Source organism: Neovison vison, chromosome 2 (assembly GCF_020171115.1).
Source record: "Neovison vison isolate M4711 chromosome 2, ASM_NN_V1, whole genome shotgun sequence".
Classification (NCBI taxonomy): domain Eukaryota; kingdom Metazoa; phylum Chordata; class Mammalia; order Carnivora; family Mustelidae; genus Neogale; species Neogale vison.
The window spans coordinates 48,888,381-48,902,006 of NC_058092.1; the positions used below are offsets into that span (position 1 = coordinate 48,888,381).

The 13,626-nt window shown below is 33.7% G+C and overlaps 1 protein-coding gene across 1 annotated transcript in view; it reads left to right on the forward strand.

Moving 5' to 3' along the window:
- HOOK1 (hook microtubule tethering protein 1) overlaps positions 1 to 13,626 on the forward strand; it is a 66,656-nt gene that overhangs the window by 34,301 nt on the left and 18,729 nt on the right. Inside the window, exons 9-13 of the mRNA XM_044238343.1 lie at positions 2,209 to 2,375; positions 8,700 to 8,840; positions 10,158 to 10,359; positions 11,120 to 11,230; positions 13,511 to 13,598. Of these exons, the coding sequence (XP_044094278.1) occupies positions 2,209 to 2,375; positions 8,700 to 8,840; positions 10,158 to 10,359; positions 11,120 to 11,230; positions 13,511 to 13,598 (709 nt within the window). The remainder of the gene's footprint in view (positions 1 to 2,208; positions 2,376 to 8,699; positions 8,841 to 10,157; positions 10,360 to 11,119; positions 11,231 to 13,510; positions 13,599 to 13,626) is intronic.

Sequence of the window (13,626 nt, forward strand, 5' to 3'; positions counted from 1 at the left end):
CAAGAAATTAAAAATAGAACTTCCCTATGCAGGATTGCATGGAACACTGGGTGTGGTGCAAAAATTATGAATACTGTTATGCTGAAAATAAATTTTAAAAAAAGGAAATTAAAAATTGAGCTACCCATGACCCTGCGATTGCATTGCTGGATATTTACCCCAAAGATACAGATGTAGTAAATGGAAGGCCATCTGTACCCCAATGTTCATAGCAGCAATGGCCACAGTTGCCAAACTGTGGAAAGAGCCAAGATGCCCTTCAATGGACAAATGGATAAAGAAGATATGGTCTGTATATACAATGGAGTATTATGCCTCCATCAGAAAGAGTGAATACCCAACTTTTGTATCAACATGGATGGGACTGGAAGAGATTATACTGAGTGAAATAGGTCAGGCAGAGAGAGTCAATTATCATATGGTTTCACTTACTTGTAGAGCTAAGGACCAACACGGAAGACACTGGGAGATGGAGAGGAGAAGTGAGTTGGGGAAAATTGGACAGGGAGACAAACCATGAGGGACTGTGGACTCTGAGATACAAACGGATGGTTTTGAGGGGAGGGGTGGGGGTTAGGTGAGCCTGGTGCTGGGTATTATGGTGGGCATGTATCGCATGGAGCACTGGGTGTGGTGCATAAACAATGAATTTTGAAACACTGAAAAAAGCATAAAATCAAATTATTTATTTATTTATTTATTTATTCATTTTCAGCATAGCAGTATTCATTATTTTTTCACCACATCCAGTGCTCCATGCAATCCGTGCCCTCTAGAATACCCATCACCTGGTACCCCAACCTCCCACCCCCCCGCCACTTCAGACCCCTCAGATTGCTTTTCAGAGAACTTCCCTATGACCCAGCAATTGCACTCCTGGGTATTTACCCCAAAGATACAGATGTCGTGAAAAGAAGGGCCATCTGTACCCCATTGTTTATAGCAGCAATGGCCTCGGTTGCCAAACTGTGGAAAAAACCAAGATATGCCCTTCAACGGACGAATGGATAAGGAAGATGTGGTCCATATACACTATGGAGTATTATCCCTCCATTAGAAAGGATGAATACCCAACTTTTGTAGCAACATGGACGGGACTGGAAGAGATTATGCTGAGTGAAATAAGTCAAGCAGAGAGAGTCAATTATCATATGGTTTCACTTATTTGTGGAGCATAACAAATAGCATGGAGGACATGGGGAGTTAGAGAGGAGAAGGGAGTTGGGGGAAATTGGAAGGGGAGGTGAACCATGAGAGACTATGGACTCTGAAAATTAAATTTTTTAAAAAAGGCACTCATTTGACTTTAATTTCCTATTACCAGTTGTCTGTGTCAGTATATAGTCTCATTCACATAACTGGGTTGATTTAATTATACCTATTGAAAAGAGAATAACCACAAGACTATATAGTAATATGTTGAAAGTCATGAGGTCAAAGTTTCATTTTTTTCAAACAGATCGTAATAAAATCATATATAAATTGGTCTTCTAAAGGGTTACAGTCTACCTATAAATTTTTAAAGACATTTTTAAATGGAAAAGAAAAAGGAGTTGCATAAAAATGTAAGTAAAATAACAGCGTATCAGGTACTGATATTGATGTGATTCTAAAATTACATACTTTTATCCATTTTAAAATGTAAGCGAATAGTCTTAATGTGCAAATGGATTTAATTCAGCTTTTTGTTATTGATTCATTAATGAAATAATGTGCTTGTCCCTGAGGGCATGGTATGTAACTGATAATTTTCTACTATGAGCCTAAACTAACTGTGCATAAATGTGTATATTTTGGCTTAGAAGGTATCAACATCCTAATAACAAATTTATAACTAAAATGGGAACAAATCAATTTTTGGAAGTTTATCAGTACATAATTTGAGAGACTTAGAATGATATTCTTCCCAAAACTAGGCAAGCACATAATTTTGAAAATATTCTCCTTATATGAATTAACTCTGTTTTCTCTGTATTAGTTAATAAATTAATAAATATATTAATAAAGTAATAAAAATCAAGTTATTTTGATTCTTTTTTGTTTGACTCAAACCTCTTATACCCAGAATTCCAGATTTGGAAGGATCCTTAAAAATTATGTAGTCTGATTGACCAAAATAATTTAATGGCTTAGTCACAATTATAATGTGAACTCTGGACTCCAAGGTTTTTTGGTATTGATTCTTCTGTTTGTTTATTTATTTTTTAGGTGACTGCACTTCAAGATGAAAAGAATTCATTAGTTTCTGAAAATGAGATGATGAATGAAAAACTTGACCAGTTGGATGGCTCTTTTGATGATCCAAATACAATGGTTGCAAAAAAGTATTTTCATGCACAGTTACAGCTAGAACAATTACAGGAAGAAAACTTCAGGTAGCATTTTTAGTAAAAATCCTTCCACAGAGTTCTGTTAAACTAGAGCTGTAAAATCCTATCAACAACTACTTATTAAGCATTTTACAGTATGCTGTAGCATCCTGGAGCTTTATAGCATGCTTAGGACACTAATCTAGCTCTGAAAATACCTAATGGTACAGGTGGTTCCTGCCTTCACAGGGCTTGCAAGCTAGGTAGGCAAGTGGGATATGTCTATAAAATCAAAAAACAATTCAAAATAACTTTATGTAATAAGGGCCAAATGAAGGCCATGTGCAAATGCAATAGGAGTCAAAGGGAGTGACTGCTGAGGCCTGGAGAGAATGGGGTGTTTCTTCTGGAGGAGAGGGAACCTGATAATAAATGGAAAAATCGGAAACCTTAAGCTAAATAAATGCTTTCTCTTTGAACTTTTATGTTTCTTCTTTGGAAAAAAAAAAAAAAAAAGAGGTGTTACACATCTTGCCTGTAATAAACATTGTCTCTTGTGTGCTTGCTGCTGAGCCTGGAGCTATAAGGCCTTGAAAGTAGGCACTCTAATTGCACTCTATGACTTTTTTTTTCCTTCTTTTATTATAATATCAAACTTAAACACAAAAACAGTTGCAACAGTAGTGCAAAGAACTCCTTTATTCCTTTTATTCAAATTCCACAAGTGTTTTGCATTTTTTCCCCATTCGCTATCACTCTGCATATTCTTAGGGATTTGCGTATTTTTTTCTGAACCACTTGACAGTAAGTTGGAGCCATGCACCTTTATCCCTATATGCTTTAGCATGTGTTTCCTAAAACAAAAGAACTCCTTCTAAACCATAGTATAGTGATTAAAATTAGGGAATCTGTCATTAATACAATATTATTATTTAATCCACAGATCATATTCAAATTCCATTAGTTGTCTCATTGTCTTTTAGGACTATTTTTTTTTTCTGGTTCAGAATCCAATCCAGGATCATGCACTGCATTTATTAATGGATTCTTAATGATCTATAAATCTGTAGTATCATCATTAATTTCATGGTGAAATTGTCCCAGATTTGACCACTGGGAACCCTTTGAGTTGGCCCCTGTGGCCTTTCACCGGTTACTGTCCTTCGAGCACTTTCTTACCTTCGGGTGCAACAAAATATTCTAGACTCCTCTCTTCCTTTCCCCACCCTGCAGTCAGCCATTTCTTTTATGGACGGTGTTATTTAGAAACAAAGATCCAGTGCTCCACATGAGTTTTTCTGTCATTGCTTGTAGGCCCCTTTAGTGTACAGAGCTAAGAAGTATGCTTGCCTATGTTCACATTTACACCTGCTTGTGTTCATATGCTTATATGGACACATGTCTGCATTGGTTTTTATGTCTCTCACTGTGAACAGTGAACAGTGATCTCATTTTGATATCCTTCATTTCAGTTCTGTGTTTTCATGGTTCATTCTGATCTTCTCCATTTCCATACTGGAAACTCCTTCTCCAGTGATAGGAAACCTGGCTCCCATTTTCCTCAGTATATTTACTCATATACTCAATCCCAAAGCACATAGAAAGTAATTTAAGAATAGCTAACCTTACCTTTGTCTTAAGCAAACTATTAATAAGACTTCAGTATGTTTACAGTTCTTTTGCAAGGTAAGATTTATGTATTAGAGATGAAAGTTCCTTTATGCTTTTTCTCAGTCAACACCCACCTCGCAGAGGCTAAGTACTCTTGTGATTATTTTTTACCATAGATGAGTTTTCTCTGGTCTAGAATGTTAACATTAACTGAATCATGCAGTATGAACTCCTTGGTGACTGGCTTCCATTGCTCAGCATGTTTGTGAGCCTTCATCTATGTTTTGAATGTATCTGTAATTCATTATTTTTTATGCCTGAGTTGTATTCAAATATTTGGAATTATTATACATTATACACACTTTTTTTAAAATTTATTTTTTTAAAAGATTTTATTTATTTATCTGACAGAGAGAGATCACAAGTAGGCAGAGAGGCAGGCGGGTGGGGCATGGGAAGCAGGTTCCCTGCTGAGCAGAGAGCCCAAGGCAGGGCTCAATCCCAGGGCCCTGATACGGTGACCTGAGCCAAAGGCAGAGGCTTAACTCACTGAGCCACCCAGGCGCCCCATACATACATTTAGTTACCCATTTTCCTTTAGATGATGGGCATTTGGGTTTCCAGGTTTTAAGTAAAACTAGTCTGAACATGGTAATACAAGAATTTTGTAGACATATTTTTTTTTATTTCTCATTGGTAAATATATAGTGGTATTGCAGAGTTATATAGTAGTTCTGTGTTTAATTTAAAAGACACTGCCTAACCATTTTCCACAGTGGTCATAACATTTTATCCTTCCATGAGCAGAGTCTGCTCTTGTTCTGCCTGCATAGCATAATTCTTATCTTTTTAACTAAATAGTTCAGTAAGAGTGTAGTAGTATCTCCTTAGGGCTTTAATTGGCATTTTCCTGATAACCAGTGATGTGATGAGCCCCTGTTCCTGTGCTTACTAGAAATATATCTAGAAATATATATCTTACTAGAAATATATATATATATATCTTACTAGAAATGTATCTTATGGGGCGCCTGGTGGCTCAGTGGGTTAAAGCCTCTGCCTTCAGCTCGGGTCATGATCCCAGGGTCTTGGGATCAAGCCCCATTGGGCTCTCTGCTCAGCGGGGAGCCTGCTTCTTCCTCTCTCTCTACTGCCTCTTTGCCTACTTGTGATCTCTGTCTGTCAAATAAAATCTTTAAAAATATATATACATATCTTACTTGGTGAGTTGTCTCTTCATACTGTTGACCTGTCTTTAAATTGGGTTATTTGTCAATATGGATTAGTTGTAGGAATTTTTAAAAATCTGGATGCAAGTCCTTTGTCAAATATGTGTGTAGTAATATTTTTTTTTCACTCATTCTGTGGCTTGCCTTTACATTTTTTAAATGGTGACTTTCAATGAGTAGAAGTTCTTAGATGAAGTCTCTTTTATTGATATTTTTAATATTAGTGTTTTTGTGTACTGCCCAAGAAATCTTTGTCTACTTCCATGCCATGAAGATACTCTCTACTGTTCTCCTCTAGAACCTTCACAGTGTTGTCTTTTACATGTGAGTCTATGGTGTTGTCTTTTACATGTAAGTCTATGTCCATCTTGAATTGATTTTTTTTTATAAAAATAGTGAACAGTCAAACTTTATTTTTATTTTCCATATGGGTATTTAGTTGTTACAGTATCATCATTCAAAAGATTTTAGTTTTACTCCACATTGCTTTGTACCTTTGTGAAAAATGATATAACCATAAAATTTGGGTCATTTTTTGGACTTTTTAATTCTTTTCCCTTTATCTGTTTGTCTTTATACCTATATGGTATGGTCTTGATTACTTTAGCTCTAGAATAAGCTTAAAATCAGGTAGTATAAGTATTCCAACTTTGTTCTTTCTTTTCAAAATTTGTTTTGGCTATTTTAAGTCTTTTGCATTTTCATTTAAAATTGAGAGCTAGTCAGTTTCTATTTAAAAAACCTTTTGTGATTATGATTTAGGTTGTATAAAATTGATAACTATATTGAGAATTTCTATGAATATCATATCTTCATTTATTTAAATCTTTAATTTGTCTCAGCAGTGTTGTGTTGTTTCCAGTGGAGAAGTCTTGTATGTGTTTTATTAAATTTATTCCCAAGTAGATGCTATTACATATGCAATTTAAGTTATTCTGCAAATATGTACAAGTGATTTTTTTATATATTGAAATTGATCTTTTATTTTGAAACTTCTATGTCTTATAAAGTTTCTTAGTTCACTTATTGATTTTAGTAATTTGTTTGTATAGAGAATCTAAGGCATCCTCAGTCATCTCATCTATTAACAGAACTTTACATCTTCCTTTTATTATTTCTGCCCTCTATTTGTTTTTCCTTAATTTAGCAAGAACAGACATCTTACTTTGTTCCAGGTCTTAGGGGGAAAACATTCAGTTAAGTACCATCAAGTATAATACTCACTGTAGAGTTTTCTAATGTGCTTTTTATCATTTTGGAGGAGTTCCCCTTTATTTCTGGCTGCTGAGAGTTTTTATCATTAATTGGTATGATTTTTGACATGTTTTTTTGTACATCTTGAAATGACAGTGTAGTTTTTCTTTTTCATTCTTTTATTATGATCGTTTAATTTTTTGAATGTTGAACAATCTTATATTTCATGGTTAGATCAGTTTGGTCATACTTATTATTTTGCATATATATGACTGGATTTGGTTTGCTGATATGTTGAAAGAATTTTTTTGATTATCTTATAGATATTGGTCTATAACTTTTTTTCTCTTGTAATATCTTTTTCAGGTTTTATTGTCAGAGTTCTTCTAGTCTCATAGAATAATTGGGAAGTATTCTCTCCTCCTCTATTTTCTGAAAGAGTTTATGTAAGAATAATAATATTTCTTCCTTAAATATTTGGTAGAATTTATCAGTAAAGCAATCAATCTATAGTTTTATGAAAGGGCTTTTAATGACAAATACAGTTTTGTTAGTAGTCATAGGGCTTCTCAGGTTTTCTGTTCCATTTATGTCAGTTTGATAAGTTGTGCTTTTCAAGGTATATGTTTATTTCATTTAAGTTGTTGAATTTATTGGCATATAGTTATTCATAATATTCTCTTATCATCCTTTTAATAACTGTGGGAGCTATATTGATATTCACTTTTTCATTCCTGATATTGGTAATTTGTGTTTTTTTCTCATTTTTCTTGGTCATTCTTACTAGGGTTTCATCAATTTTATTAATATTTTCAAATACTTTATTAGCTTTCCATATTACTAGTTTTAGATCTCTGTTCTTTCTATTTACTTACTTTGGATTTAATTTGCTGTTCTTTTCCTGGATTCTTAAGGTTGAAACTTGGATGATTGATTTCAAGCCTTTCTTCATTTCTAATATAAGCCTTTAAAACTGTAAATTTTCCTCTAAGCACTGGTTTAGCTGGGTCCCCAAAGTTTGACTGCCTGTCTCTCTGTTGTTATTCATTCTCAAATATTTTCTAATTTCCTTTGTGATAACTTCCTTGACTTGTGTGTTATTTAGAAGTGTGTTGTTTTATTTCCAAGTATTTAAGGCTTTTCTAGACTTCTTATTGTGGGCTAATTTCAAATTTAAATCTCTTATGTTTAGAGAACATATTTCACGAGATTTTGGTCTTCAGATACTTATTAATATTATTTTATTGCTCGGCATGTTGTGATGACTGTTCCATCTGAACTTGCAGAGGATGTGTATTCTGTCATTTTTGATTGACGTGTTCTATTAGTGTCAAATCAAGTTGGTTAATAGTGTTGTTCAGAGCTCTTCTGTATTTTTACTGATATTTTTGTTTCTGTCATTTATTGGAGACTGGTATTAAAGAATGATTGTGGGTTTGTGGATTTCTGCCTTTGATTCTGTCAGTTTTTGCTTCATGTATTTTAAAGCTATGTTTAGGCATATACACATTTATGATATGGCTTACTAATGATTTGACCCTTTTATAGAGAAATATCTATCTTTAATAATACTCTAAAAATTAATTAAATACTTTAATAATACTCTAAAAATTTATTTTGTTTGATGCCAACATAACCACCCCAGTTTCTTTTGCTTACTGTTTGCATGGTGTTTTTTAAAATCTTTTTAATCTATCTGTGCCTTTATATTTAAACCATCTCTTGTTATTAGCATATATTTGAGCCTTGCTTTGTTATATAGTCTGATGGTTTCTGCCTTTTTAATTGGTATGCAGTCTGTTTCCCTTTTATGTAATTTTTGTTACAGTTATATTTAGGTCTGTCAGTTTGCTGTTTTTCATTTGTCATATCCTTTTGTTTTTCTTTTCTGCATTGCATTGGGTAAATTAAATACTTGTTTAAATATTTGCCTTTATTCACTATATTGTCTTTTTACTTTTTGTTGTTGCTATAGAGTTTAAGTATTTATCCTTAATTTATTATAGTCTACTTAGAGTTACTATTTTACCGCTTCTCATGTGATATATATTTTTGAGTAATTTTAATAAATATCTATATACTTTCTTTTTATCTTATGATATATTAAAACTCTTACTAGAGTTAGAGATAATGAAGCACAGTGTTTCAGAAGTGAAAATAAAAATTCAGAACAATAAGTTTGTTCTCAGCCAGTTTCAAATCCAGGAGCTGAAAGTGTCTTAATCCTTATCCTTTCTGTGTTGAGTGTGGAATTTTAAAAAAAAAAATTTTTTAAGTATGCCTTGCTAAGCACATGTCTCAGTAAGAAAACAAGTGATGAAAATCACATTATAAGTACTTGTTTTCTTTACTCAAGGCTTGAAGCTGCAAAGGATGATTACCGTGTTCACTGTGAAGAACTTGAAAAGCAACTAATTGAATTTCAGCATAGGAATGATGAACTGACTAGTCTTGCTGAAGAAACAAGAGCCCTGAAAGATGAAATAGATGTTCTTAGGTATGGCGTGTCTAAATATAATGATGTCACTTCTAAGTTATTCGTTAGTCATTTTGGTATTCCACAGTCTAATCAGGGATTCTTAGGGTGATTCCTGTGTATCAAGTACTGGTCAGTTTTTATCCAGGCTCTTAGTCTTTACTTATTTTATGCTTGTTGATGATAATTGCAGTTTAAGGATAATATTCAATTCTTTTAGCACAATTTTTTTTTTTTAAGAGAGGGAGGATGAGGGGATGGTAGGAGTAGAGGGAAAGGGAGAGAGAGAATCCCAAGTAGGCTCTGCTCTTAGCGCAGACCCAGACATGGGGTCCAATCTCACAACCCTGAGATCATGACCCGAGCCAAAATCGAGAGTCGAACACACCCAACCGATCCACCCGTGGTAGCACAATTTCATGTTAAAATTCATAAACCCCAAATGATACCTTTTTCTTAAAACTGTGTAAGCTGGGAATCACCTTTAGATACATTTAGCTTGACCTCCTTGTACTCATTAGTGTATCTTGTGAACTTTTTACATAAGGGAAAGCATTCTCAATCCATGTTTTGGCATTTGATATAAAAATAGGTATAGGTAGGTATCTTAATATTTATTTCAGGGCTATCCCAAGGTTCTCTTATTCTCTTTGACAATATATAAAATTTTTATTTGGCTTTTGCTTATGGAATGTTAATCAAGCAAATAGACTATCTATATACTTGTTATATTTTCTGTTAAATTTTCTTAATGGGCCATTTTGTTGCACAGTTTTTCTGTCCATTTGAAACAAAAATATTTATACCCATTCGTTTGAACCTGCATGTGATAGAAAGTGATTTGGTTTATGTATTTACTTTTGCTCTAGCCCAGTTGGTCAGGTAGATACAATTCTACAGCAAAGTGCTTTGTCAGACAAATTATAAGTTGAGTCAACATCCTAAATATATCAAATACTTACTAAATGCTAGACACAAAGCAAAATTGGCCTATAAGCTACAGAGGAGCATAGAATTGTTCAGTTGAATTTGTAAAACCATTCTTTTTTACACATTGTGCTGTATGAAACAGTTCAATAATTTAGTGTGCCAAATTCAAGACATTTTTGTTTTGATACCTTTGCAACAAGAAGGTTCAATGATGGATTTTAGTCTTTTTCCAAAGCTCCCACAAAGTTTATTTCTTTTGTCTGTCTTTTTCATTTTCTTTCTTTCTTCATTCCTTTTTCCTTGTTTCAGCCAATTGATTATCTGATTGACTAATTTTACAGATAGAATAACATTTCTTTATGCATTTACTGGTTCTTACCCAGTAATGAGCAGTCTTTATTATTGTAGGGCCACCTCTGATAAAGCAAATAAACTAGAGTCAACAGTCGAGATATATCGTCAGAAACTACAAGATCTGAACGACCTTCGCAAGCAGGTGAAAACTTTACAAGAAACAAACATGATGTATATGCATAATACAGTCAGCTTAGAAGAAGAATTGAAGAAGGCAAATGCAGCACGTACACAGTTAGAAACATACAAGAGGCAGGTAAGAAAATATCTTAATTGTTTTTAAAAGATTTTATTTATTTGACAGAGACACAGCGAGAGAGGGACCACAAGTAGGGGGAGTGGGAGAGGGAGAAGCAGGCTTCCCACTGAACCCTATGCGGGGCTTGAACCCAGGACTCTGGAATCATGACCTGAGCCGAAGGCAGACACCCAACGACTGAGCCGCCCAGGTGCCCCAGAAAATATCTTAATTTTTTTAATAAAATCAAAAGAGCTCAACTTTCTTTTGATTCCTTTTGATACTTTCAGAATGATAGATTTGAAGAAACATTGCCTATAGTTGGCTGTGAACTTATGATAGATTTCTTCTACCTGTAATTTTAATTCCAGGGTTGATAATTGAATTTAAGTTATCTAGGTCTTTCCCTTTTTACTGTCTTCTGAGCTTATATATATTTTTGCGCATTTTATTGCTTATTAACATTTCTGGTAACCAGTAGTAATTGCCTGGAGAATGGAGCTGTAACTGGTGATACTCTGTTTTGCTACTTATCTGGCAACCTGGAGAAACATTGGAATAGAAGACTGATTTCTTTTTTTTTTTTTTTTTTTTACTAAATTATTATTTGGGTATTTTAAAATTTAGGCTCTTATTTACATGCTATTTCTACAACTATTTAGGATTACTTATTATATTCTTATTATAGATTTTATTTCCAATCAGTTTCTCATTTATTAAACTCTAAAAACTATTAATATTATATATTTTTGTTATCTACTTTTGTTTCTGACAAAAGGTTCAAGATCTTCACAATAAACTTTCCTCTGAATCCAAAAGGGCAGATACACTAGCATTTGAAATGAAGCGGCTTGAAGAAAAACATGAAGCTTTACTTAAGGAAAAAGAGGTACACATGAATATAGTTGATGAGTAATATGTCTGTCTTCTCTTTTAGTGTTTAATATTATCCTTGCTGTTCTAAGAATGGAAGTCATGTAAATCAAATATTCTGTCTTACTCCCAATCCAAGTGTTGCTGTAGAAGAAAGTAGTAGAAATTTACTGTGCAGTGTTGTTATTCCTTCATGAGGGAAGATGAAGTCACAGAGGCAAGGCCATATGTCTCATTGCATGTTTTCCCATTCTAGACCATCGGCTTCTCGAGAGCAAGGGCCATAGATTTTATTTTTTAGTGGCTTTATTGAGGTATAATTTATATACCATAAATTCCACCCACTTGAAGTGCACGATTCAGTGGTTGTTAGTGTATTCCCTGTTGTGCAGCCCTCATCACAGGCACATTTTAGAGCACTGTCATCACCTCGTTAGTGTGTGTACTGGCAGCGCCCTACATTCTGGCTCCCCTCCCCTCAGCCTTTGAAACCATTAATCTGCTTTCTGTCTCTGCAGATTTGGCCAGTCTGTCCAGAACATGTCATCCTACACGGTGTCAGTTTTGTGACTAGATGCCTTCATGTAGCTTTAATGCTTTCAAAGTTCACCTATGTCATAGCATGAATCAGTACTTTGTTTTAATGCTGAATGATACTCCATTCTATAGACATACCACATTTTATTTATCCACTCATCATTTTATGGACATTTGGGCTATTAAACAAGTAATGTGGCTATGAACATTTATTTACAAATGTTTATGTAGACATGTATTTTCATTTGAGTACATACCTAGGCATGGTACTCCTGGCCATATGGTAACTATGTTTAACCTTTCAAGGAGCTACCATGCTGTTTTCTAAAGTAGATGAACCATTTTTAATTCTCAGTAATTTCTAATGGTTTTTAATTTCTGCATATCCTTGCCAATACTTATCAGACTTTTAATTTTAGCTATCCTAGTGAGTATGAAGTGGTATGTTATTGTGGTTTTGACTTGTATTTCCCTAATGACTAAGATGTCGAGCATCTTTTCATGTACTTATTGGCCATTTGTATGTCTTCCCTGGAGATATGTCTCTTCAAAACCCTTACTCATGTTTTATCTAGGTTATTTGCTTTTTTATTGAATTGTAAGAGCTCCTTATAGATTCTGGATATAAGTTCCTTCCCAAATATATGATTTGAAAATATGTTCTTTTATTCTGTGGGTTCTCATTTTTTTGGTGGTGCTATTTACAGTGGAATGATTTCTCATTTGATGAAATCAGTTACCTATTTTTTTCTTTCCTTGTTTATGCTTTTTTGGCTGTATTTCTGTGAAGTAACTGAGTAATATGAGGTTATAAAGATTGTGCTTATGTTTTCTTTTAATTTTACAGTTTCTGTGAACAATTTTGAATTCATTTTTATAAATGATGTAAGATAGGCATCCAACTTCATTCTTTTGTGTGTGGCTATTCAGTTGTCCCAGAACTATTTGTTGACAAGATTATTCTTTCCCTATTATTGTCTTAATACCTTTGTTGAAAATCAATTGGCCATGATACTGTAATGATGGATACATTATACATTTGACAGAACCCATAAAAGTAAAATAGAGGGAACCCTGATGTCCCTTAGTTAATAATTGTGTATCAGTACTGGCTCCTCAGTTCTTTTTTGTTGGTTTGATTTATTGTGTTATGTTAGTTACCATACAGTACATCACTGGTTTTTGATGGAGTGTTCTATGATGCATTGTTTGCGTATAACACCCAGTGCTCCATCCAATCCGTGCCTTCCTTAATACCCATCATGAAGATCACAGTTCTTCAAGTAACCACTTACTTTACCTCACTCATTACTCAAGACACTTCTGCAAGGGTTATGTATCTGCATTTCCATTTTGGTAATGTGGATACTAAAGCCAAAAAGTCAAATAACTCACCATAGGTGATATAATAACTAGTCAGTAATGAAACTGGAGTTCAAGCTGTGATCTATTTGCCTCTAAAAATCCATGCTTTTTTTTTTTTTTTTTAAACTCTGCTGTTGCACATTTGTACTCCATTGTGTAATTATATCAGTTTGGTTCAAATAAATTATCTAATGGGGAAATCACAAGATTTATATTGTATAAAGATTATGGGATTTATGTAAGAGAAAATTAACTCTTAGCATGAAAACTAAAACATTGTCCCTTTAAGTAACTAAACAACAATTATGAAATTAAGATAAATTATTATAAGCATAAAGTACATTTCTGGTGAGCAGAATTAAATATTTCACTCATATAAACAATTCTTTTTTAGAGACTAATAGAGCAACGTGATACTCTGAAAGAAACAAATGAAGAACTTCGATGTTCACAAGTACAACAAGATCATCTAAACCAAACAGGTAAATTTTGCTGGATTTAGAAAAGTTT